The 25,187-nt window shown below is 36.1% G+C and overlaps 4 protein-coding genes across 5 annotated transcripts; all 4 read right to left on the minus strand.

Annotated features, from left to right (window-relative positions):
• Positions 1-895: 895 nt before the first annotated feature.
• On the minus strand, positions 896-5,345 carry LOC141598939 (protein SIEVE ELEMENT OCCLUSION B-like). Of its 2 annotated transcripts, none has more exons than XM_074418779.1 (7): positions 5,108-5,345; positions 4,064-4,129; positions 3,338-3,792; positions 3,087-3,184; positions 2,888-3,006; positions 1,872-2,342; positions 896-1,440 (listed from the first exon to the last, which is right to left on the minus strand). In XM_074418779.1, exons 1-7 carry the CDS (start codon positions 5,288-5,290, stop codon positions 1,003-1,005), a joined length of 1,830 nt encoding a protein of 609 aa, XP_074274880.1. In that variant the 5' UTR covers positions 5,291-5,345; the 3' UTR covers positions 896-1,002. The 2 variants fall into 2 exon arrangements, with proteins under 2 accessions (XP_074274880.1, XP_074274879.1); XM_074418778.1 differs by having other exon boundaries at positions 4,064-4,138.
• Positions 5,346-13,935: 8,590 nt separating this feature from the next.
• On the minus strand, positions 13,936-15,346 carry LOC141598940 (uncharacterized). Its single transcript, XM_074418780.1, has 3 exons — positions 14,549-15,346; positions 14,367-14,447; positions 13,936-14,247 (listed from the first exon to the last, which is right to left on the minus strand). The coding sequence occupies exons 1-3, from the start codon at positions 15,209-15,211 to the stop codon at positions 14,239-14,241; spliced, it is 753 nt and encodes a 250-aa protein (XP_074274881.1). The 5' UTR covers positions 15,212-15,346; the 3' UTR covers positions 13,936-14,238.
• Positions 15,347-16,519: 1,173 nt separating this feature from the next.
• Positions 16,520-17,280, minus strand: LOC141598941 (uncharacterized). Its single transcript, XM_074418781.1, has one exon. The coding sequence runs from the start codon at positions 17,097-17,099 to the stop codon at positions 16,653-16,655; it is 447 nt and encodes a 148-aa protein (XP_074274882.1). The 5' UTR covers positions 17,100-17,280; the 3' UTR covers positions 16,520-16,652.
• A 1,431-nt stretch (positions 17,281-18,711) lies between these two features.
• On the minus strand, positions 18,712-24,950 carry LOC141598943 (chaperone protein dnaJ 15-like). The gene is made up of 12 exons (XM_074418782.1): positions 24,820-24,950; positions 24,263-24,551; positions 23,479-23,602; positions 22,243-22,325; positions 22,045-22,156; positions 21,746-21,850; positions 21,611-21,661; positions 20,915-21,004; positions 20,728-20,836; positions 20,481-20,629; positions 20,320-20,373; positions 18,712-19,236 (listed from the first exon to the last, which is right to left on the minus strand). The coding sequence occupies exons 2-12, from the start codon at positions 24,388-24,390 to the stop codon at positions 19,000-19,002; spliced, it is 1,242 nt and encodes a 413-aa protein (XP_074274883.1). The 5' UTR covers positions 24,391-24,551; positions 24,820-24,950; the 3' UTR covers positions 18,712-18,999.
• Between the last annotated feature and the right edge of the window lie 237 nt (positions 24,951-25,187).

The raw sequence follows: 25,187 nt of genomic DNA on the forward strand, positions 1-25,187 counted from the left end.
ATAAATGAGAGTGAGAATTGTTACGCGTTTGTTAATTAGTGAAACAGGACAAAAACGTTATGTATAAAAAAATTGCATACGCAATCCATTCATATACCTTACCTAAATAAACAATAATTCTCCCATGAGACGGTCTCACAATATTGTTATTGTAAGACGTCCGATGAAGAGGTGGTTATTTTCCATTCTTTTTTTTGTCAGTTATTAGTGTATTTTATTAGTAATCTTACAATGCTCTTAATATGAGACTGTCTTACTGAATACCTACTCGTAAAACGAATGTTTGTGGGAAGTTACAATCCACTTCATATCTTATCTTTATTAATTCAGAAGACAATACTCAATCCAGGGCGTGCCACGTCATTAATTTAGCCGTTTTTTTTTCTTCTTTTTTTCTGGAAATACATGTCATAGTGGGACCCGTTAGTGTAGAATGTATTTATTTCTTCAGAATTCCAGCTATACAAACATGCGACAAATTCCGTCTTAGAACAAATACTATGAAATAATATTGTGGAATAATTTTATACATTCCGAATAAATGAAATTAATGGCATATAAGCGGAATGAATTACAAATCGGAATAAATGAAACTAATTACAAATAAATGAATTACATAATTTAAAAAAAAAAATAATAATAAAATTACATAATTACGAGAAGGAATTACATTTAATTACGAGATTGAATTACATATAATGCGAATAAATTACATGCATAATTTTTAATAACTAGATAGTACGATATATTTTAAAAAAAATATCTTTTGTTATTTCCTCTTAAAGCATTGCATGTGAACAAGTATTTGTAACAAGTTTAAACATTAATTATGTAGATCGTTGGTTTAGACCAACTAGATAAATACAATAGAAATGCAAAAAAAAAAAAAAAAAAAAAAAAAAAAAACATCCAAAAACATTAATATCGGCCCAAATACATACCCGTGCAATTTTGCACGGGTTTAAACTAGTTATTGTATTAATCCAAATTAGAGTAGACTTATTATTTTAAAGACATTGTCCTCCATTTCTCTATATCTTCAAGGGCCGTCATGGCAATTCGGCCTGGCCCTTGGCCTATGATAGTTGATCCTTTTGCAAGCAAAGCCCATTCTTTATGACTGATAAATCTTAAAATCTCTTGTGATAGTTTATCCCTATGATAATTGATCCCTCCGAATCTCTTTTTGGACGCTACCATGCTATTAATTCGTAACCAAAAATATGCCCTACTTGATTCTGGTAAACAATGGCTCAATTTTTCCGTCATGATCACATCCTCCACCTTGCAACCACGGTCTTTGTTGTGGCTATTTCCGACATAAACCATCTCTACATGGACAAACAGATTACATGATACAGACTGTGACTGCTTTATGAAATTTCGTATCCAGTCTATGTCATCGCCTCCATACATTAAAATGTAACTTCCATCTCGAATCTGTTTGACAAGAGCTAAAATTAAATGCACATCTCGGTAGAAATAGTTCAATTTTAATATTTCTTTGGTCACAATCATTTATTTACCTTTATATTATTTGTGAGAGGTATTTTAATAAAAAAATAAACAAATAATTGAGACAAATGGTCATCAAATTTTTATATATACCTTTTTAATAAGACTTTGTTATAAAAGTGTCATAGATAAGTATCGAACCCTAGAATGAGTTCACGAAGATATCATAACAAACCAAACTCGTAATAAGTGGAATAGCTCATTATACCGGAAAACAACAATTTATTTTACTTCTAATCTCCAACTTCATTTAAGTTAAGCAACATTCGGATTCAAAGTTTCATCAAAGTTCAAATATACGCATGTTATTTGAAGAATGGAAATTTGTATGAAGGCTCATAATAGATGGAACTTACCCATTCTTGAATGATTGGATCAATATCATTTATAAGAAGTTCGAGGTTCCATGTTTCCTTCTCCCATAGTTGTCGCTCCATCACCCTCGTAAGGCTATCAATAGGTAGATTTTGCCAAATTCTCACCATGAAAATTGCATTAAAGTTGAGCACATTTGCCTTGGGACTTAAAACAACAAGAATAGGCCTATCTTTGAAGTCCCATTCCAGTCTAAAGGCCTCTATTGCGCCGTCTTCAATTAGTGAAGGTTGATGAATAGAATACCAAGGCATCAAATTTTGCAAGGTCTCTAATTGATTTTGGACATCGTCTGACCCTGAGATCGAGTGCTTTAAGATGGGTATCCACACAATTACATCTCTTTCAGAGTCAATGGTAACATGCTTAAGATTTGCTATATCTTCAGAAGCAATGTTTAGCCCTGAGATGAGTAGGAGCACACGTTTCCCATTCAACACGTCGAGATTGTCCTGCCATACACATTACATAAAGCATTGAGGTTTCGAGCTTTAAAAGACCGTAGAGTAACAAATAGTCAACACGCCAAATTAAAAATTATTGCGAATTTGCACAAATAGGATTATAGATCCAGTTGTACCATAAGCATTGTACAACTAAGGTATAAGAATCCGAGCTTATATGTATTTTTTCTGAGTTAATTCAAAGTTCATGTTTGAATTTTGTCCAACTATTTGGTGTTATCAACGGGAGTTGGGCCGATTTTGGGCAACTTAATTAGGCAATCAACAAGAGTTGGGCTTTAGTAGCGGATATAGGTAGGCTTGGGAAGTGAGACCTACCTAAAGTGGCTCTACCATTTGGCTAGGGGATTTCATCGGTGGGAGTGAGAAAGACCTTAGTTGGGACTAAAATGTTTACCTTAAATGCCTTGGACTCGGTTGGGGGTTATTCACGAGAGTGAGACCTTTACAGACCCAAGAAACTACCTACACTCGAGAGGGTTAGGTTGTTAGACTAGCTAGCATTATCCCACTTGATCAATCCAAGGACATACCTTTCTGTTGGTCAGACTATGGTACAATGGATGCAAGTCTTTTTCTGGTTTGATAACTGTCTTCATCATTTCGACAACATCCGAATGGGTGTCAAGTCGTGGAAAGTTACGCCACTTGCCTGCTTAAATAAAATCGTATAATTTAAAATTATTGGTTGAGTGAAGTATTAGATGAAGTATTAGGAACACATTTACTTACTTGCTCGATCTTCAAATTCAGAGAATTTGAGCATCAACTCTTGGTTGAGTGATTTGAGCTTATCAAATTCCTTTGGATATGAAATCCCTACCAAATGTCTGTACATCACAATATATAAATATAAAATAAACTCAAAAGGAAATTCCATCAACTAACTCCTTGAATTATAGCTTTCCTAGACAAATCCAAGTTTTATTATGAATATATTTGACATTAAAAAAAATATTATAATTTTAAATAGGCTGGCTTACTGATCAAGTCCCTTGCTAGACAAAATAATGATCTGGGTTGCAGCAACAATTGCACCTCTCATTATCCAGTACACATATATGGGAAATCGATTAGACTTTGTTAGTCCGACCCCGAACATTTCTTGAACAATAAAATAAGGTAGTTGTTGTACAATATAGATAAGGTGTTCGGTTGTATTAAGCAGGCTTTTGATGAAATCATTATTAGCTTCAATTTGAAACTTGTAAGCGTCTTTGTTTGCAGACGATGTCGGTTCCCTCTGACCGGCTGTCATGGGTTCGTTAACAGCGTTGTTGGCATAAATCCGGACAAGGAGCCAAAAATCCCCAAAGGTGATACCAAATGCTGTTAAAGTGAACACCAATCCTTTTTCCCAACTGAAGTTTCTTAAGTACTTGAGCACCCCAATTGTGACCGTGTGTGCATCGTTACCATTCAAAATCTCTCTTGTAACCTGCAATCATCACCTTTTTCACAATATATTTTTCAAAACACTATTACTAAATGTTCAAAATTATGAAAGAATTCCGACAATAATTTACAAAATGCACATTTAGTTTCCTTTTAAGACTGTTTTCTAATGTACAACGGTGTTATAATAGCTTTTTGATCTCATTTAATAATAGCGGGTTATTGAGGTTCATAAGTTAGTATAGGCCTTTGTACGTCGCAACATCAATTTGAATTCATGACAAATTATTGGTTGATAAATGATAATGAATTACCTGGCACGATACGCTTCCTATTATTTCTTGATTTTTTCTTATTTCGTCGTCCTCCGATAAGGCTTCCTGTATCAACTATCAAGAATTTTGCATAAACAGAGGTTATTTGTTAGAGTTTGAGTATGTACGAAAAAAGAATTGACAATAAAACTGCACGAATCGACTCCACTTTCATAATAGAATAATTCGACCCTTAACAGTGCTTGGGTATAACGTTCTACTGAGATAAGAGGGTGCCCTCTAATTTTTGGCACAAAAAACAGAAACGTAATATAGAAATATTTTGTGTAGATTGTTATACGTTCCTTGATGCAAAAGAAGATTAATTTTTCTGTGTTATTTTCTTCTCATCCTTCATCTATATATATAGGAAGGATTTCGGGAAAAAGAGAAAACAGGGTGATGTATTTCTGAAGGGTTGCAACTCTTCAGAAATTCAGATGCAATTAATTAAATTACGCGGAATTTAATTACTGCAATCCCGTCATAGTTATTCGAACGAAAACTATTCCGCAATCCGTAAATAATTATACGAGCGTACACTCCGTACTTCCCGAACTCGTATTATATTATTTCGAAATTACCCATCAATGAACCGACCTTAATTACGCCAAATGAACCGATAATTACTCTTAAATCACCAACATTATTTACTTTAACAATAATACGAGATGTTATAATATTTATCTAAAAATAATACTCGTAATAAAGAGAAGGAATGAGATTTTTTTTTTTGGTGAGAAGACCATCATTTATGCGTTAATAATTTTTATATAATGTTTATTCTGTAAGAGTTTAACTCAATGTTATCGTACAACATATAGGTCAATCTTATATTAAAACATACTCGTACCTCGTTATATTCTCAATTGGCTCAACTCAATGTTACGCATTAAAAAGAAACAAATTTTCTTAACTTTTGAAGGAGCTAGACTGACTATATAATTTTTTTTTTTTTTGGCGTCAAATGAGCCATAATACAGAGTACTGAGTAAAGTACTCCGTATCAAATAAAATGTGGGCAAACAATTAAAGGAAACTTACCTTTGTACCTTCGTCTATGGTGTCTGTGGCACGGTTGATTAACTTCTCAACAATTGACAACTTAGGACGTATATAATCGTCAGAGGAATAAGTAGGAATGTGCAATTCTTGAAGTAGCGGCATAAGGTCGTCATCCGAGTACATCGGAGCTCTTTGCCGACCGTGCTCTCGAATGTTTTCCATGTTTGTTTGTGGCTTAAACTTACACTCTTTAGTATTTTTATACCGTCAAAAGTTAAGGAACTTTTCAGGTTATTGAATGTTATACGCTTAATGTTTTGATTTAAGAGTGAAGGTAAGAATAAAAGAATAGAAAACTTTGCTTTGATGCGTTACGTTCTCTACAGACACTTATGCTTTCTACAATTGCAAACTACAAACAAGATTGGAAGGATTCTTACTCTAATTTTGAGCATAACCTCTCATGAGAAGCAAAGGTTCGAAACTTCAAAATATTCCCTCTGTCCCAATTATATATTTTATACTCCCTCCTATCCACTCTTTTCTTCCCATTTAAGGTGGGCACGGAGATTAAGGGTGGAGTATAATATTGATAAAGATATGAGTGGGGTTTGGTAATTGGAGAGAGGTATGAATGATTAGGATTAAATATTAATAAAGGTGATGGGTGGGGTTTGGTTATTAGAGAGAGGTAGGAATAATTAGAATTAAATATTAATAAAGGATATAGTGGGGTTTGATGAGTGGAGAGAGGTATGAGTATAATATTAATAAAAGCTTTCTCAAAAAGGAAAGGGGAAGAAAACCTGAATAATCCGTTTTAAGAAATAGGGAAGAAAAGAGTGGATGGGAGGGAGTATTATCTTTGGTATTTTAGAGATAATTATCAGAAAATAATGTTATAATATCTTAGGATACTTTTAGAATATACCGTCTTACCCTCCAAGCTACTACAATTATAATTATAATGGTTGTGTTTAAAGTTTAAGGAGAGTAGATGGATGAGGTCAAATCACCCCGTCTTATTGTAGGTAGGATGAAATAAGTTACAAAACGACCACATCATCTCCCTACGAGATTAAATCGATAAGACCCTCGTAGTACTATCAAAACCCCTTAAATCCATTAGAGACGGAATCAAGAGAGCTACGAAAATTGTAACCCTCAATCCTGCAATAATAAATTCAATCTTGGAAAGTACCTCATTCGAGCAAAAGACATTTCAATGTACTCTTTGTGTTCATTCTTTCATTCCGAGTTATATTTGCGCGGTGCGGGTGAGTTTGGAGAGTCTTGAGTTATTAGGATATTAGGCCCATTAGGGTTAGGTCACAAGATATGACGGCTACCGTATAGGGTTTAGGGTATTGTAATTTATTATATATATCCTCGTATTCTGATCGATCAATCATCACATTATCAATAACAATTTACAATTTCCTTATGCAATCTTCTCCCTCCTATAATCTTATCATGAGTGAATCATTTTGAGGGTTAAACCATTAGAATTTTTGGTATAGGAGAGGAAAGATTTGTAGAATTAATAACAAAATTTCTCATTGATAAACGATATTATGGAATAATATCGAGATCATTCGGATATATCAAATGTATTATACGTATCTTAACAGTTTTTGGTTATTTTGTATTTAGTTCCTTTTATATACTTATATTAGGGAAGTAAATATTGTGTTGGTTGTATATAAGCTATGCCTTTGTATTGTTCGTTCAATCAATAAGATATACAATTCTATCTTTCCTTCTTCCTTCTGTCATTCGTTTTTCATGGCATCAGAGCGTATTTGATCCTGGTTCATATTTTTTTTCCTTTCATCACGAAGATAATTAAGATGACAAAGGAAGACGGAATTCCCGTAAAATTTGATAAAAAATATGAGTCAATACCCCCTTCTTCACCATTATACCTTCATCCAAGTGAAAGCCCCAATCTTTCCTTATCCCATTCTTTTTTCGATGGGAATACTTATTCTTTGTGGGCGGATGCGGTTAGAAACGGTCTCGATGCTAAAAACAAATTGAGTTTCATCGAGGGTACCGTCAAGAAACCGGTGATTGTGGAAGGCGGTAGAGGCAATGGTGGACCCAATCAACAGGCACATGCGGCCACCGTGACTGAAGGAGAATTCCAGAAACAGAATTTAACTCCTGATGAGGTGATACAGTTGCGTAGCCTTTTGAGTAATAAGGGCAAAAGCAGCCAGCAGAATTCAGGTATGAAAAATAATCAATACGGTCGTTGGTTACTCGATAGCGGATGTTCGCATCACATGACAGGTAGACGAGAATTGCTAGATGATATTTGGCAAGGCAAGGTGTCTACGGTCAGCTTACCCGATGGGTCACAGATTGTGACACAGGAACATGGACAAGTAACATTAAATAACCATTTTACGCTTAAAGATGTGCTCTATGTCCCGTCCTTAACCTGTGATTTAATTTCTATACAACAATTAATTACCGAGAATAATTGTGTTGTGACTTTTTATAATGATCATTGTATAATACATGACCAATCTACGAGGATGAAGATTGGGAGGGGTGAGCACAGTGACGGGGTCTATTATTTCAAGGGTGAACAACGACATATGGTGGCCAAGGCAAGTACAAACATTAATTCACGCTTATGGCACGCAAGGCTCGGACACCCGTCTAGCCGTATTTTACCTCTTTTTTCTGATTTAGTTGGTTTTACTTTATCTTGGGATTCAAATAATATTTGTGACCCGTGTTGTCGAGCCAAACAAACTCGTTCGGTTTTTAAGCCTAATTATAAGAGAAGTAAGGATTTGTTTTCTTTAATTCATTGTGACATTTGGGGTCCATATCACACTAAAAGTTTGTCGGGAGCAAGTTATTTCCTTACTATTGTTGATGACCGAAGTAGACATGTTTGGGTCCGATTAATGCGGGATAGGGGAGAAGTGAGTCAACTCATGATTAATTTTTGTAAAATGGCTAAGACACAATTTGGAAAAGAAGTGAAAGTAGTGCAAAGTGATAATGAAACGGAATTTCTGTCCAACGCTATGAAAGATTTTTACAATGAACACGGTATGATTTTTCAAACTAGCCAAGTTGACACCCCGCAACAAAATGGTCGGGTGGAGCGAAGGCATAGATATATTCTAGAAAGAGCAAGAGCCCTTCGTTTCCAAGGTGACTTACCTATTGAATTTTGGGGGGAGTGTGTTCTAACCGCCGCCTATTTAATAAATAGGACACCAACTCTCATACTTAACGGGCTGACTCCCTATGAGCTTTTATACGGTACTCGACCCATTTTGGAGAATGTTCGGGTCTTCGGGTGTGTTTGTTATGCGCATAATAAAGATAAACCCAAAGATAAATTTAATGAAAGAGGAAAAAGGTGTATTTTTGTTGGCTATCCTAGTAACAAAAAAGGGTGGAAGGTCTACGACTTAAAGAAGAAATGTATTTTTGAGTCAAGAGACGTAATTTTCTATGAGAATGTTTTTCATTATGCAAATATTGAATCCACCAATCAGAAAATCATTAGCCCAATTAACTCACCTGAAGTACTTTCACCCGAAGCAACACCCTTTGTGGGTGAGTATCCTACCCAACATGAAGAGGACAAAACCTCAGAAAGTAAAGTACAAGCAGACGATGTACGTGTTACTGAAACAGGAGAGATAGAACAGCGGGTCGTAAATGAAAGTCTTGACAAAGAGGCAGCAGCCATACCCAGTTCAGAAAATGTTGAGCAGATGGTTACTGACGATAATGCAGCTGATACAGGGGCCGTTGGGAGAGGCGCTCGTCAAAAGTTTGATCCTTATTGGAAAAAGGATTATTTTTGCAAATCCACTCGGCTCATACACCCCACTGTCACTGACACTGCTCACTCGCTTCAATCATCATCCAAGAAGAAAGGTACTCGTTATCCTTTGATTAATTACGTCACCACCGATTGTTTTTCTGGTAATTACAGGACTTTTTTGGCCAAAGTTGATGCAATTCATGAACCAAGAAATTATTATGAGGCCTCGAAAATAAAGGAGTGGCAGGAGGCAATGGCAAGAGAGTTCGATGCACTTGAGATGAATGGGACTTGGAAAATTGTGGATCTTCCCAACAATAAAAAACCCATTGGGTGTCGGTGGGTATACAAAGTGAAGTATAAGGCGGATGGTACCATTGAAAGATACAAAGCGAGATTGGTCGCGCAAGGCTACACCCAGGTTGAGGGAGTAGACTACCATGAAACTTTTGCTCCTGTTGCGAAGATGACGAGTGTTCGTTGTTTGCTCGCTGTAGCTATTACGAAAGGATGGTCTATTACCCAATTAGACGTCAATAATGCGTTCCTTCACGGAGATTTAGATGAGGAGGTGTATATGCGAATGCCACCTGGTTTCGAAAAAGGAGGCTCGACCAAGGTTTGTAGATTGATGAAATCGTTATATGGGCTAAAGCAAGCTTCGCGTAATTGGTTTGCTAAATTAACGGATTCATTAACAAGGTATGGCTTTGTTCAATCTATGGCTGACTACTCGCTATTCACTTACAATAAGAACGGAATTTTTATGGGAATTTTGGTCTATGTTGATGATATGATCATTGTAAGTGATAACGAGGTAGCGAGTAGCCGTCTAAAATTATTTCTTGATCGTAGCTTTGGTATAAAAGACCTCGGGAGGCTAAAATATTTCTTAGGAATTGAGGTTGCAACCGGGTCAAAAGGGCTTTTCCTTAGTCAACGAAAATATGCCTTAGAAATTGTTCAAGAAGCGGGTTTGGAGGGAGCAAAACCGATTGATATACCTATCCAACCTAATCATCAATTAGCTTTGGCTGACGGAGACTTGTTGCACGACCCAATTAAGTATCGACGACTAGTTGGACGGCTCATTTATTTGACCATAACGAGACCCGACTTAGTTTATGTCGTCCACATTTTGTCGCAATTTGTACATGCCCCGAGGAAGGAACATTGGGATGCCGTGTTAAGGGCCATTCGATATATTAAAGGAAGTCCGGGGAAAGGAATTGTGATAGAGCGAAATTCAGATTTGTTGTTACGAGGTTACTCGGATTCCGATTACGCTAGATGCCCATTAACACGGAGGTCTTTAACCGGCTATTTTGTAATGTTGGGTCAATCACCAATCTCGTGGAAAGCAAGGAAGCAAACAACTGTTGCCAAGTCCAGTGCAGAAGCGGAATATCGAGCATTGGGTGCCGTGACTAGTGAAGTAATTTGGCTCAAGTCCTTTCTCAAGTCACTCGGAATTGAGCATAATTCACCCATTGAAGTGTTTTGTGATAACACAGCCGCATTAAGTATTGCTAAAAATCCGGTTTTCCACGATCGTACGAAGCACATTGAGGTAGATTGTCATTTTATACGTCATCATATTTTGAACAAGACAATCTCGACATCCTATATACGAAGTAAAGACCAAGTTGCGGACATTTTCACAAAGGCATTAGGCGGAGAAGCATTTCGGTTTCTTCGATCCAAGTTGGGCATTAGCTTGCCAAGTGCTCCAACTTGAGGGGGAGTGATAAACGATATTATGGAATAATATCGAGATCATTCGGATATATCAAATGTATTATACGTATCTTAACAGTAAATATTGTGTTGGTTGTATATAAGCTATGCCTTTGTATCGTTCGTTCAATCAATAAGATATACAATTCTATCTTTCCTTCTTCCTTCTGTCATTCGTTTTTCACTCATTGTTTTAAGAGTATTAATCATCGAAATGTTTTGTGTATAACAAAACGGATTAAGAACGAGTTTTATTGAACAATCGTGTTGTGATCACCGTCATAAAATCAAATTTAACCAGTTTTACACTTTTACCTTGTTGTCTATGTTTGAAATGGGCATAGATTTTTTTTCTTTCATTGTTTTTTTATAGGAGGGGAACGGGAAAATGGTCTTTATATAATACTAGTACGAAAATTTTACAGTCCTAATATTAACAATTAACAATACTCTGTATTATTAATTGAATACCGAAATATGATCTTAGAACAATTTTGTAGACCTCGCCAAGATCAACTATGATCTTGGCGTAAACAATGGTATGGAAATCATCATATATAATTGGTTTGAGGTAGTTTCACAATATCCCTCATGATTTGAAAAAATGAAGGCGCAAAGGTTCTCTTAGTTAAAATGGTTTTGTTAGCAATTGTATGTGTCCATAGATGCGTAATTGCATATTGATTTTGGATTAACAATACGTAATTACGCACAAATGTGTTTTTATGAAATATTTAATGCACATGATCGTATATTTTGTATGAATAAGAATAATAACTCGTCTAATTGCAGGTAATAATTTCAATTTCATAGAAATTGCAATTTGTCTAGGACTAGAGTCATGGACGTGACGACTCATTGGAACCATCTTGTCTAGCCCGCTAATAAAGCGGGCTTAAACAATGTATTTTTCAAAATTTACAAAGGCCCGGCCAGCCCTTGAATCCACCCAAACCCGCTATGGCCGCTAACGCGCATGTCCGGGCCAAAAAAAATCATGTTAACCCAACTCAAGCCCATATTTGATCACCTCTATCTAGTCTATAAACAAGCATTAAAGGACACCAAACTACCTCGGATCCAAAATGATCCAATATGACTCAAAACGACCTGAAGACAGTAGATTAAAGGAAAATCCTTGTAGTTGCAATCGGAAGTTACCGACCTGAAGGACATGGCCCGAAATAAACCAAGCCCTAATGGCAAGTACCTAAAATGACCAAATAAAAGCACTAAAAATGAATGATCATACAATATTCACAAATTCAACGAGTTTTTGTCAAATTATGGCACTATTACAAGTCAAAGTTTTCTAACAAAACTTAATTATCTCAAGGATTTAATTCCAAAAGATGACTTTATAAAGATTATTTTTATTTGGTGGAATGCATGGTTCCATAGAAATGATATTATCTTAAATAATGTTAATTTAAGTATCAGCAAACTTATTACTTTATGTAATAATAGCACTAAGACATGGAATGTGACTAGATTTAAGGATCTCAACAATCCCGAGGTAGAAGAGTCAGCTAGAAACAATTCTAGTAAGGAAGAGATTTGGTGGGAAAAACCTACAAACGGTTTCCTAAAGCTAAATTTTGACGGATCGAGAATAGAAGGTAATAAAGCTGCTTTAGGATATTCTATAAGAGATCACAATGGTAAAGTCGTTTTGTTGGGAGCAAAAATGTGCGGATCCAATAGTATCCTTGTTGCGGAAGCACTTGCTTTAAAAGAAGGTATTTTATCAGCTAAATACTTAGGAATCTCAAAGTTAATTGTGGAGGGTGATAACTTATGTGTTATTAACTCGATTCGAGGTACTTGGCAAATTCCGTGGGAAATTTCTAGTATTATCAAAGATGTGAAATTAGACCTTCATTTTTTCGATGAAGTGATAATTAAACATTGCTTTCGTGAAGCCAACAAGGTTGTTGACTTCATGGCTTCTGTTGGACATTCATGTCCAACTCTTTCGAGGTGGTTTGATAGCAGGTGGCTTCAACTTACCTCCCTCATTCGAAAGGATGAGATAGGTTGGTCTACTCTGCTAGATGATCAATCTAGTTTTCTTACCTAATCAAAAAAAAAAAAAAAATACAATATTCACAAAAAAAAAAAAAAAAAAAAAAAGACGATCAAAATTTAAAGGCACCTCTGAGATGAGATTAGTGAACCTTGCAATGAATTGTGTCGATGCTGATCCCGCTCATGACCGGCTTATAAGCTACTTCGTACTTATGAAAAGAAATACTGGGTTACGAAGTTAGTAGGTCAATTGGATAACCAAAGAACAGTCAGGTATTTAAGGAAGTTTGGTGTTTTGATTTGTGAGTTATATGAAGCACAGCGGCTTGAATGTTTGATATCAACGAAACAGATCATAACCAAGTATCTGATGCACGCCTGTACCCGACTCTGTTTATAGAACTGGGCACATCGCGTATACGGGGGAGACAAATCTGCTTAAAAATGAAAAGGGCAAAAAGTAGATTACCTTTGAATGACCGTGGAGGCTTGGAATTTTGATCAAGAAAACGAAAAAATTCAGAACTTCGGAAAATAAAACAGGTTTCAAAACTATGTAGGTTGTTCAGGTTGTATGTGGAACAACCTACACCAATCTATTGCAACAGTACTCGAAAGGCACTCTGCAATCGCTTATCAGCATCCTATACAAATGTCAGAGAAAGCGTGCGGGAATTTAAATGAGTACTTGAAAGTGTAAAATGAGGTTCAATTGATCAAAAGTATGACACAAATGAAGAGCACAAAGACTGAGAACAGTAAGATTAGCATCGGCCTTCAGTTTTTCCACCAACTCGCAAAAAATACGTGTTCAGAGCAGCAAAAACAGTACAGATTACAACACAAGTTTTTGAGCCATGAAAATCAAGTACTTGCCCTACTAGTTAATCAAGTTTTTACGAGCAGATACTTGTAGAAGGAAATTTGATCACTACCAGATGAATTGTAAAACAGCGAGACCTTTAAAAGCGCACATAAAACAACAATCGGAGAATTAATCAGACTTGACAAGACAACAGAAAATGCTTGTAAGTTGGTTAGTCATGACGATTACAGAAAAGAATGGACTATTGGAACTTGGAAGTAGCACGAAGTCACGAATGCCTCATCTGCAAAAAGCCCCGACTCAAACTACTGATTGACTAGGGCAAGGCATGCGCACAGTGGAGCTACCACAGACGAAAAAGATGCAAACTTTACAATTAATCATGATATTCTCATCAAAAACCATTGCAGGAATCAAATCAGCACAGCAAACAAAATTCATTCTCGGATTCAAACACATTAAACCGCGTCCAAGTGAACACAAATCATAAAAGCAAATGCATTTCCATTCACATTTCAAAAGAAATACATTATTCGAATAGAAAATCTTCTTTTCAAGAAGAACCTCAAAAGATTAGCAATTTAGCATTTCCAAAAAACCGCAACAAACAGATTACTTACAAATTGAAAAACACCGAAAAATTTCAATACTTTCCCTCTATAACCCCGTCTCTCTATCATCTATTACCACCCTTCAATCACCATTTACCATTTACCATTTACCAAAGTTCAACAATGTCAACCTTCTGTTTTCGCCTATCGAAATCTACCACCTTCCTCACGACCTCTGCAATCAATCAAACAATAAAAACAAACATCAGATTCTTTCGACCAATTCAAAAACACACAAATCTATCAATGAAAATTACGATCTTTTATCATCGAAAATCGAAGAAAAGATCAAACCTTTGCATCATCAGGAATCTGTTCATTCACTTTATACATATCAGCATTAATTTCCGTCAACCAAAACCCAGGACACATCGCCTGCACATCAAAAACACCCAAATTAACTCAATGTAACAGTAAATTAATCAAATTCAACAGTAAAAACAAATCGAAACAATCAAATTACTCCGTAAACTTACATCGACTTGCTTCTGAACCGATTTCGCCCGTTTCTTCGGTCGCCTCGCCGGTCGAACTCCCGCCATCGCCAAGAAATCCTCTTCAATTTCCCGCTTTGAAAGCGAAACCGCGAACTTGACTCTTTTCCCTTTCTCCTCTCTCGCAACTTCACCATAACCGTTTCTCGCCGGAGAATTACCGTTACAATTCCTCGCCGGCGAAGAACTAGGTTTCCGATCAATAATATTACCGTTAAAATTACTATTGTTCGGCAACTTACACACCGCTCTCCTAGTTCTTAAATTCCACGGACGATTCTCCGTTGCCACGTCATTTTCCGTCGACGTCGGCGGTGGCGGAGGTGCGAGATAGGTGGCTTTCAATTGATCGATTTGAGCGCGGAAATCGATGGTGAGTTTCTCCCTGACGGCGCCAATCCCGTCATCGTCATCGGACGATGATGAAGACGGCGGTGGCGATCGCGAACGAAGGAATAACTCAGGGTCTTTGACACAACGGAGATGGCGTTGGCGTCCCCAAGTGAGATTAAAGGTGGGAGTTGAAGTAAAGTTGTGACGACTCCACGACGCCGTTTTAGACGGCGGGAAATTTGATTGGTTTTTGGATGTTCTTGTGGTTGTTGCCATGGAGGAATTATTGTTGTCGGCGGCGGAAATCACCATTAATGAGGGAAGAAGGAAATTGGGAGGAATTGTGAAAAAATATGAAAAAAGAGGGAGAAGAGGATTTATATAGTGAAGGCGGAAGATGGGAGTTTTTTGAGAGTAAAAAAGTGGGTGAGGTGAGGTGACGGGGAGGGAAACAAACCCAACGCCAACGGTGATATTTGATTTTATCTACCCTCCGTTTTTTTTAAAAGGGGTGTACAAATGGGTTCGGGTTGGAATTGGGCTTGCCTTGCGTCTCAAGTCGTGACTCGTGGTTATCTTACTTAACCTATTCAATTAACACAAAATCTCATTATAGACGACACATATCCGTCTATAACTAAAGACTGGGGTGTTGGGACCAAAAATGTCACCATTTTCAAGCTATTTGACCCGTCTTTAGTTATAGACGGATATATCCGTCTATAGCAAAACTAGCCGATCAATTAATGGGTGTGCACCTTTCAACCAAATCTCGTACACATATCCCCCGTCATCATCCTAAGTACAAGTTTCCAAAATCATACCTGCAGGCTTTAGTAAATGGAATTTGGAAATTTAACACTGAATCTGCTTTTTTATTACTCCCTCCACATTTTAATGTTCTTCCCATTTCTCCATTATATGTGAGTAGTATTATAATGAAATGGGAAGAACATAGAAATGTGGAGGGGGTAATTGCTAATGGTTATTAAAATTTGGCTTAAACGTTATGAGTTCTTAGGAAGGTTTTAGTCAACTTTATAATTTAACATTTTGATTGATTTTTCAATAATGAGTTTTGTTAGTGAATCTCGGTGATGCGTGACATTCTTCAATTCCGGGAGGAAGAAGAAGAAGTTATGATCCTGGTCCTACTTCTAATGGAGACTTTGCGTAAGCACGATAAATTAAGCTTATTGTGAACAAGGAGCGATATATTTTGCTCTTCAATAGTAGCGAGCAGCTTGGTTATTATATAGTAAGTAGATTATGCATCTGATGTACTATAACTGATGGTGTAGTTTTTGAGTTTTATAATAAAAAATTTGCCATGCCAAGCGACACCCAGATACCCTGCAAACTCGGGATAAGTTATTCATCAAGGTTGCCCTTGAGTTTTATAATTTTAGTTTATAATAAAATTTGATAATAAAGCAAATATAAAAAGAAGAATTTGACAAGTGTAATAGGAATTGGATAAAAAAGAACAAACAAGTTACTTCAAAAACAATTTCATGATAAGCTGGGAAACAAAATCGACGGAAAATTACAACAAATTACTCCAATGTTCATAAAATTACAACTAAAAATAAAATAAAATAAAAAATAAAGCCACTAAAACAATGAATAATGAATGTGTAAATCAAACAAATTAACACCGCTAATTACTAAAGCACATCGAAGGTAACGACTGCCGGTTTCATCATCACCAAAAAAAAAAAAAAAAAATCAAGCAAATTAACACCACTAATTACTAAAATTCATGACTTTGCATTCTCATTTGAGCATAAAATTTCTGAATAAATTCATCTGCTTTTTCATCAACCGAAGACAATCCATCTTCACTAACACCCAATTCACACATTTCCAACTCTTCTTCAATAACATGACAATTCTCCATTGAATAAACATCATCTCTAGCTTCAGCTCGAAACCCACCTCCGAAACACTTACACATAAACAACATTGATTGAAAGTCTCTGCCTTTCGTCTCCTTTCGACCCAAGTTGGCCGAGTACCGCCTTTTATGACGTAGAATTAGTGGAGAGTTGGAAGGAGAGAATTGGTATTCTTGGATAAAACCATAATTGTAGTGCTTAAGAAGTTGGAATTTCTTGGCTTTTTTTGAGTTTTTGTTGAAGAATGTTAAGTTTAATGTGATGGGTTTTTTCATTTTTGTTAAGGGTATTGAAATCTTCATAGTACAAAAGTATGAAACAAGAAACTTTGTATAAAATGTTGAAATCTTTACTTTGGAACTTTTTAGTTTGAGTTTTGGGAATTTGATAGAGTTTCTTGTTGTGATTAGAGAAAGGTGAAAGTGACTCAAATGATGGACTAATAATGTATTGGGATTTGGAGTGTTGAGCTATGTATATATAGTATTTGCTCCTTACCTTTAATTGTTTACAGATAAATTAATCGTTAAAATTTACACCGTGTTTTTTCAATTCAATCAACATGTATAGATTTTTATTTACTACTACCAGTCTACCACATTTTCATTTAGAACAGATTTGTGTCGAGTTATACTAAAAGGGGGTAAATTTATTTCCCCTTGTAAGTTTTAAACTTGTTACACTTACATATTTTTATTGGTTGCTTAAATCAATCAAGTTTTTAAGATTCATATTGACTCTATTTATTTTTAGAGATTTCAGGATGTTACTTTTAACTCATATTCATCACAATTTCACAATATACTCTTGATACAAGTTTTAGACGACTATATGAAAATATTTATTTTGAAAAATTCATTCATATAACATCTCAACTCTACTTACGTTTAGACAGTTAAACAATCGTAAATGTTCAAATAAAAATTATAGTATAAATGATAAAAATGTTCAAATCTCCTCAACATCACCTTTTTCACATGACTCGAAAAAATTACTCCCTCCTATTCTCTAACATCTTCCACATTTCCTAAAACGACAAATTCACTAAGATCTTCCACTTTCCTTATTTGTCTATCTTTTGTGGTTACAATATCTTATGACCCCACATTCTCTCTCTTACTTTTATTTACATCCACATATCATACTCCCACTAAATTCTACCCAAAACCAATTGTGGAAGAACATAGAGAATAAGAGGGAGTACTACTCTGTAAAATTTTAATTTTATAAGAGCTGAATTAAGAGAACACGGTGAAAGTGAAGGTCCAAAACATGAGGTAGACAAGGTAGTTGGATTGCCAAGCTGGAAAAGACTGTTGTTGTGGTCGGTTAAGGATTTTGGAATAACTTCATGGGCTTGTGTAACTAGCCGTTATAATTAGGTTGAGTCTCGTACAACTATTGTTTATATTAGATCCAAATCAAATTCTCTCAAGCATGTTACGAATGTGCTACTCAATTGTTTAAAATCATCACTACTCCTACCAATTACTCCCTCTCATTCAACAAATTATTTCTGTTTCATTAAAAAATAAATAAATAAATAAATACTGGCGACAACAGATGAAACAGAAACAGATTAATTTAATCTGTTTCATTAAAAATACTTCTCACAAAAGAATAAAAACGTAAAAAACCTGTTAAATAAAAGTATATTGGCGACAAGTGTTATACCTAATGGGCCGATATCGGTTAGTATCTTATTTCATGGAGGATTAGTAATATATGCTCGACTATCCCCAATCTAATAAGGGGGATCCTGAATTGTTGGACTCCGACTGAGCCACATTCGGACATAATCTCAACATGCCTCGGCCATTTTAATGGAAATCACGTAACAAATGTATATGTTATACGGACTTTCTGTATCTTTTGCAGTAGAGTAGATTTCGCGCCACTGACAACAGAACGGTGTGAATAAAAAAAACATTAATAGAAAATTGTGAAGAAACATATTTACAATGTAGCAGAAAAAACCCAATGAACCTGTTATATAAGTATCTACAACATAACTAGGGGAAAAAATTAACTCATTCAAGACTCGTTGCTCTAAAAACCCGTCCGTCTTCAAAAAAAATGAACCTTAACTTTTTGTATATAGGGAGGATGACACCAAACATACACCAAAAAAAAGGGGAGCGAAAATGAAGCTACGAGCTAATAGATGAATGTTGAAATTTGTAAAGAATATACTCAACAACATCAGCCAATCTTCTTATCAGAACTCCTCAGATTAAGATTAAACCACTTTTTCCGAGATGATTTGTCTTTCCCATCAGTGCTTCCATCTTGACCAGGGCTCTCACCCTTGGTATCATCGCTTGGAACTCGACTTGTGCTCCCATTTGCCATGTTAGTACCACTTCCGACCAAGCTCACTGTCCTCACTGTAGTGAAAGCAGACTGAATAGTATCTCGTTGCTTGAGAAGATCATCTACCTGTATTTCAAAGCATGTGTATGAGAACTCAACAGTACAAGGGTAACATCGAGTTTCTTGGAGCATGATAAATGCGGACCGACACAGTAACAAATACGGTTCTGAGTATTACTGGTTTAGACTGGACCTGCGTAAACAGGTCCGGTAAAAAAAAAAGGTTCCGAGCATTATTGGTTCAGGTTCAGTCCAGTTCTAGTCTCAAAGCCCGCACTTACAGAGGGAATGATTTCAACTGAGAACAACAACAACAACATCAGAGCCTTAATCCCAAAATGATTTAGGGTCGGCTGACATGAATCATCCTTTCGAACCGTCCATGGGTGAACGCACGCCTCAAAATGCGAATAAAAAAGGAAAATGAAAAACAAAAAGGGAGAACGAAAATGTAATGGAAAGTCAAGGTAAACTTAGGGGTTTTAAAATCGAATTCCGGATTTTTTTTATAAAAACTTAAAATTTAAATCGAGAGAAAAGATTAAAACGATTTTGAAAACCGAAATAGAATTAAGGGTTCGGAATGCCTTAAAAGTGGTTGGTAAAAAAGTGTAATAAAGGAGAGAAGAATAAATAATTTAATTTCTTTAAATTAAATAAAAACACTAAATATGTCAAAAAAACATCAAATACTAAAAATCCACATGTATCCTTTCCCTCCATTGTGCCCTCTCCGTCACCATACTCTCCTCAAGCCCCAGAAATCTCATATCGTGCTCTATCACTCTCAACCATGTCTGTCTCGGTCTTCCTCTACAGTATTTTTTATACAGCCAACTGAGAGATTAAATTGCCAAACGGCAATACACATAAAACATTTAGCTCCACGATGACATTTAAATCCACAAACAGTTGAGCAGAAGTATAGAAAAAGCATCTTCCAAGTTCTAACTGAAAAGGCAGTGTCTACCAAAAAGCCCTCAACTGAATCTAGCTATGAACCGAAGGCCTAGAACCAACAAAAATATATTGACAGATACATCCACGAGGAGTATATAAGTACACAAAGGCCACAGAAATTTGCATTTTCAGTCTAATGCAGCAAGGCAGTAAGTAAAATTCGGTGAAAATGAACAGATGGAAACTTACGGACTGCTTTTCTTGGTTGTATCTGTTTGTCACTTCTTGAAATCGAGCCAATGCCTTCAAAAAACCAAGAGTTATCAGGACAAGGATTACAATCAAATATTTAAGGAGAAACGACAGGAAAGGAAAATATAGCATCTACTACACGTATCTGCAGCATATACCTTTCTATATTCAGTTTCAAACTGACGAAGGTCATTTCTCTTTCTCAAAATTTGTGCCTCGATATCCTTCAATTTCTCTGTTGTGTCCTCGTAAGATTTTGCACAAAGTGCCTCAATCATGTATGATGCAGGTTTAAAGAAATTATCACCTTTTTCACCAAAAGAAGAAAACATCAGGTTTATCATCTCAAAATTAGTTGGGCACAAAAGGTATTGCAGCAAAAGTTCAGTGTAAGAAGATGCAGACCGTAGACAGCAAAGATGTGAGTTCCAGACTTCAATTCAGACACCTCGCAAGGCTGAAGACCTTCCAATCTCTTGAAGAAAGAAGCTTCAGGGTCCTTGGCCATTGCTAACTGCATAGTCGCAAACAAAGATCAACACAGCACTAAAGTACTCCAAGCCAACGAAGAAAATATATGACAATTACTCACCGCATTGACAGTTGAATCCAGCCTATACACCTGAAAATGCAAAAAGTACATCCCAGCAGATGTCACCTTCCCAGTCTTCTCACTATCCTCCTGCATAAAACAAGAACAATAATTATGTGTAAGCCAGCGGACGTAAAAATCACTCACCTATGCTAGCCCAAAACCAATATAAAAACATCATTAGAAATTCAAGAGTCTATGTAAAACACACATAATTCAGTACCACAAATCAATTTCTACTTCGAATCTGCTTATTCAAAATCAAGTTCGGATCAGAATTTGCAAGTTAGAAATCATTAATTCATTAATAATAAAAAAAAAAATCAAAGATGTCTTCTGTGAAAAAGGTTACACTAATTAAGGAGAGAAACTTCTGAAGATCCTAAAATGCAAAGTGAACATGGCTTGTAAGACTAAGATACCAAAGTTAGCGAGGAAGCTGATAAAAAGCTACTCTGCTACAGTACATTTTAATGATTTTATAAGATAAACCAAAAATCACAAGTAAATTTCCGGAGGCCCAGCAACAAATTAAACCCATAAACTTATGGCCAATGCTTCCCAAAAGTTCAACAGCAAGAGGAACTTACACTCAATAAGTAAATAAGTAAATGTGAAGTAAAAGAGGTTGCTTTGAGCAAGAATGCAAACTAAACACATAACTAGTACACACAAATTATTAAATGAATCATATACCTGTAATGCTAGACCATAGCCTCCATTTGCATCTTGCTCAAAGTAAAGAAGCTGACCACATCACCAGAAAATATATAGTAATGAGATAACTGATGAAGCTACGTGAATACATTCATCTCTAAAATACACCTATACCTTAAATTTGCTTTGGGCAGCAGAAGTAACACGAACTACAATTCCTGCCTCGGCTTGCTCATCACTAATTGTCACACCAAAGAAGTGGGCGCACTGCTTATCTACCTGTGAAAAGATGGGAGATGAATAAATAAAAGTGTCACCATTGACTTTCAGTAATAGAGGACTTAATCACACGTGTCAGTAAGTTGTCTTATGCTTGCCAACAATTACATTTCTAGTTTGGAACTCCCTTCCACAACGATAAGGCCAGGTACTAGTGTATTTTATGAATAACCTAAGAACTTACAACAAAATACCTTTCCACTAACTGATGTTCCAATGGGAAGTGGGCGAACAGTCACAGTTCCGTTCAATGCTTCTTCCAATACATTAGCAGAAATTGTTGTTTTTATGGGAACACCAAGCTTACTGAAAACCAGTAACAAACACCATAAGAATTCAAGAAAGAGTAAAGCTGCAGCTCAACTGGAAACGTGAAACTAAAAGGCTCTTACCTGAATAAAGCAGCAAACATTGTATTCACAGTCCCCAGATTGGATAAATCGATTTCCATATCCATGCCCTCAGCATCCAAAGCCTAGTTTGTTATTGAAACATAACTCAGTATCGCCTTGGAAATAATGAATGCAACAAGATTAAACTGTTACATCAAGTACAATGACCACTATTTTATCTAGTCTTATGTTTATTTTACTGTCTTGTTAGTGTAATATAACAAGGCCAAGCTACTATTTTATGGTCGCTTAAAAAAAGCCTAACCATAACCACAGCAAAGACTAGATCCAAAATGATTTGGGATCAACTAACATGAGGCCCTCATATGATTTGAATTTTGAAACAAGCCTGACAGATTCCTACTCGTGAACCAGAGTCATGCGATTTTCTACCGAGTGTTGTTATCTGACAGATCCAACTCATGTATTAAAACTCTCCTAACAGTACAAGTTGTCCAACTGTAAAATGGAGAACACTGGTTTTGCTCTCCACTTACTCTTTTTATCCTTGGAGAGCAAAGATCAGATTTTACACCTACAATGGCAAAACTCTCTCATGTGCATTTCATCATATCCTTAGGTTCCACCAAAAGAAAATTTAAAAGATATTTTTGGTCACATTTCCATTTTCTATGGTCTTACTTTTAATGGAGGCCTCATGTAGAGGTACTCCCCATTTTTTCTCATGGAGAGCATGATAAAGTAAGCTATTGTAAGCAAATAGCACTAGATTTCGCTTTCCAACAATAGCGAGCAGCTTGGAGAGTCCCTATTGTACATGCTCTAAATGAATGATGGTAGCAATTTGAACCTAAGAATTGGTCATTTACTTCAAAGGAGCCGCAAAATAATGGTAACTCAGAAGTGAACATACAAAAAAAGGTACCACGTCAAAAGTAAAAGATAATACAGTGGCGGGACTTCTCAATGCAACTAGGATGTCATCTAATGCAAAAACGATATTCATAAGCTCTAAAAGTACTAGATTCATACAAAAAAACTAATAGTAACATGCTACACTGATAGAAAATTGTTTAGAAAGTAACAAAATGAGCCAACCTCCCTAAACCGAATATGGTTCCCATGGGACTTCTAGGAAAAAACCAACGTGTAATTGTAATGAAGGTATCACAATGCATGTATAAGTGTATCAGACCTATCAGTGTATGTGAGATTCAACCAACCACAATTTAAATGGCGGAATAGGACAATAATTGAGTTTAAAACCTATTATACCTCAAACCCTGCTGCGTCATATTGTCTTCTCTTTTCTGCATCAGATAAGACGCTATATGAATATGCAACCTCCTTGAAAAGCTCCGACGCTTCAGGATTGTTGGCATTTTTATCAGGATGATACCTACACTGAATTCTGATTAATACATATAGTCCATGTTGGAAATCAATCGATCACCACAAAACGGGCAATATGCTAACGCGTTGATGATGTGTGCAATACAGTTACATTTAGAAAGTAAACATGACTCCACTAAAAGTGTAACTAAAGCGTCCACTAGCAATTAGAGCCACTCCTTTACACCACATACATAGTTTTAATGCCACCCTCCTCGTTTGTGCATTTTTCTCAAGTTGTTGTAAACAACAAATACTCACATTCCTTAAACATGAACAGCAGATATAACTGAAAATTTGCAAGTAACACTCCGCCATTGGCACTGGATTGAGTAATACGGAAGGTAAATAAAATGCAAGACAACATGAACTTTTTTTTATCATTATCGCCATTTAGCTATCCTATCCCACACTATTCACTGATTAATACAATAAAAGCCTGTTTCTTCATTCAACAAGCTGCAAGAACAACAGCAGCAGCAACAAAACAGCACAACGAATCGACCATTCATTATTTCCGGTGTCTTCTTTGACCTTTTTCTGCCACTTAACAAAAAATCCCACTTCACATAGCTAACATAGCATACAACAATCAATCAAAATGATAAAATGCAAATTAAAACACAACAAAACAACGCAAGAGTCAATAATCAAGCGGAAAACGTACTTGAGAGCGAGTTTACGATAAGCCGTCTTAATCTCCTGATCATCAGCTTCTTTAGAAACATTCAAAACTTCATAAGGATCTCTCCTTACAATAGTTGGGGCAGAAGTTGCTCCACTCTTCGACCCCATTTTCGCCTTTCCACACCTCTCTCTTTTCCACCCTATCCCTCCCTCTATTTGTATTTCCCCTCTTTTTCGACGCCGATTCAATTAAATCCAATTTCTAGGTCTAGATTCTCTTCACCTTCCCCCAATTACAATAATTCCTTCACCCAAAAATCGCCAATAAACTGCATATCAACAAAATCCGCAACAAATTCATTCATTTTCAATCCAAACAAAATAAAGATCACAAATTTAACAATTAAATCATAGTTTTCCCCCAAAATCAAGAAATTGGACAATTCACTAAAATCAATCGGAAAAAATGGCAATTACAATAATTTACAAGTCAAATTTCGAATTGTAGTTATAGAATAGAATTAATTATGCAAGATCTAAAGGAAAAGGATGCGATTTGAAGAAAACTTGAAAGAAAAAGAGGGAGAGAAAGAGGACCTGGTGAAGAAAACGAGCTTGTGAAATTACTGTGTTTCGTTTCGTAAGATTATTGCTTACAGACTTACAGTGTGTTTGGTTTAGTCTTCTTGGGTGCAAACTAAGTTTCTGAATTTTCAAATGTATGAATCGGTTTGTCAAATGATTGGTTGTTTTATTTGTTTATAAACGAAACGGAACTGAACGAAACTGAACTGAATTGAGTGAATTTTTTTTGAAACTTTTAGGCTTTGGCCCTTGATTTTTTTTAGGGTTTGAAATTCAAGGGGTGTAACCGAGCCGCGCTCGAGCTTACCTATGATCGAGCTCGGCTCATATTGTAAAAATCGAGTTCGAGCCCGAACCCGAGCTCTTGAAATCAAGGCTCT

Source organism: Silene latifolia, chromosome 9, assembly GCF_048544455.1.
Source record: "Silene latifolia isolate original U9 population chromosome 9, ASM4854445v1, whole genome shotgun sequence".
NCBI classification, from domain to species: Eukaryota; Viridiplantae; Streptophyta; class Magnoliopsida; order Caryophyllales; family Caryophyllaceae; genus Silene; species Silene latifolia.

Bases quoted from the DNA above. Each gene is read 5' to 3' on its own strand.
- LOC141598939 (XM_074418778.1), bottom strand. From the start codon at position 5,290: ATGGAAAACATTCGAGAGCACGGTCGGCAAAGAGCTCCGATGTACTCG. The intron at 4,139-5,107 runs GTAAGTTTCCTT...AATTCTTGATAG, and splicing joins CCATAGACGAAGGTACAAAG to TTGATACAGGAAGCCTTATC. The intron at 1,441-1,871 runs GTAAGTTCCATC...CTTGTCAAACAG, and splicing joins ATCCAATCATTCAAGAATGG to ATTCGAGATGGAAGTTACAT.
- LOC141598940 (XM_074418780.1), bottom strand. From the start codon at position 15,211: ATGGTGATTTCCGCCGCCGACAACAATAATTCCTCCATGGCAACAACC. The intron at 14,448-14,548 runs GTAAGTTTACGG...TTTGATGTGCAG, and splicing joins CGGTTCAGAAGCAAGTCGAT to GCGATGTGTCCTGGGTTTTG.
- LOC141598941 (XM_074418781.1), bottom strand. From the start codon at position 17,099: ATGAAGATTTCAATACCCTTAACAAAAATGAAAAAACCCATCACATTA.
- LOC141598943 (XM_074418782.1), bottom strand. From the start codon at position 24,390: ATGGGGTCGAAGAGTGGAGCAACTTCTGCCCCAACTATTGTAAGGAGA. The intron at 22,326-23,478 runs GTATAATAGGTT...ATAACAAACTAG, and splicing joins ATGACGCAGCAGGGTTTGAG to GCTTTGGATGCTGAGGGCAT. The intron at 22,157-22,242 runs GTAAGAGCCTTT...ACTGGTTTTCAG, and splicing joins ATGTTTGCTGCTTTATTCAG to TAAGCTTGGTGTTCCCATAA.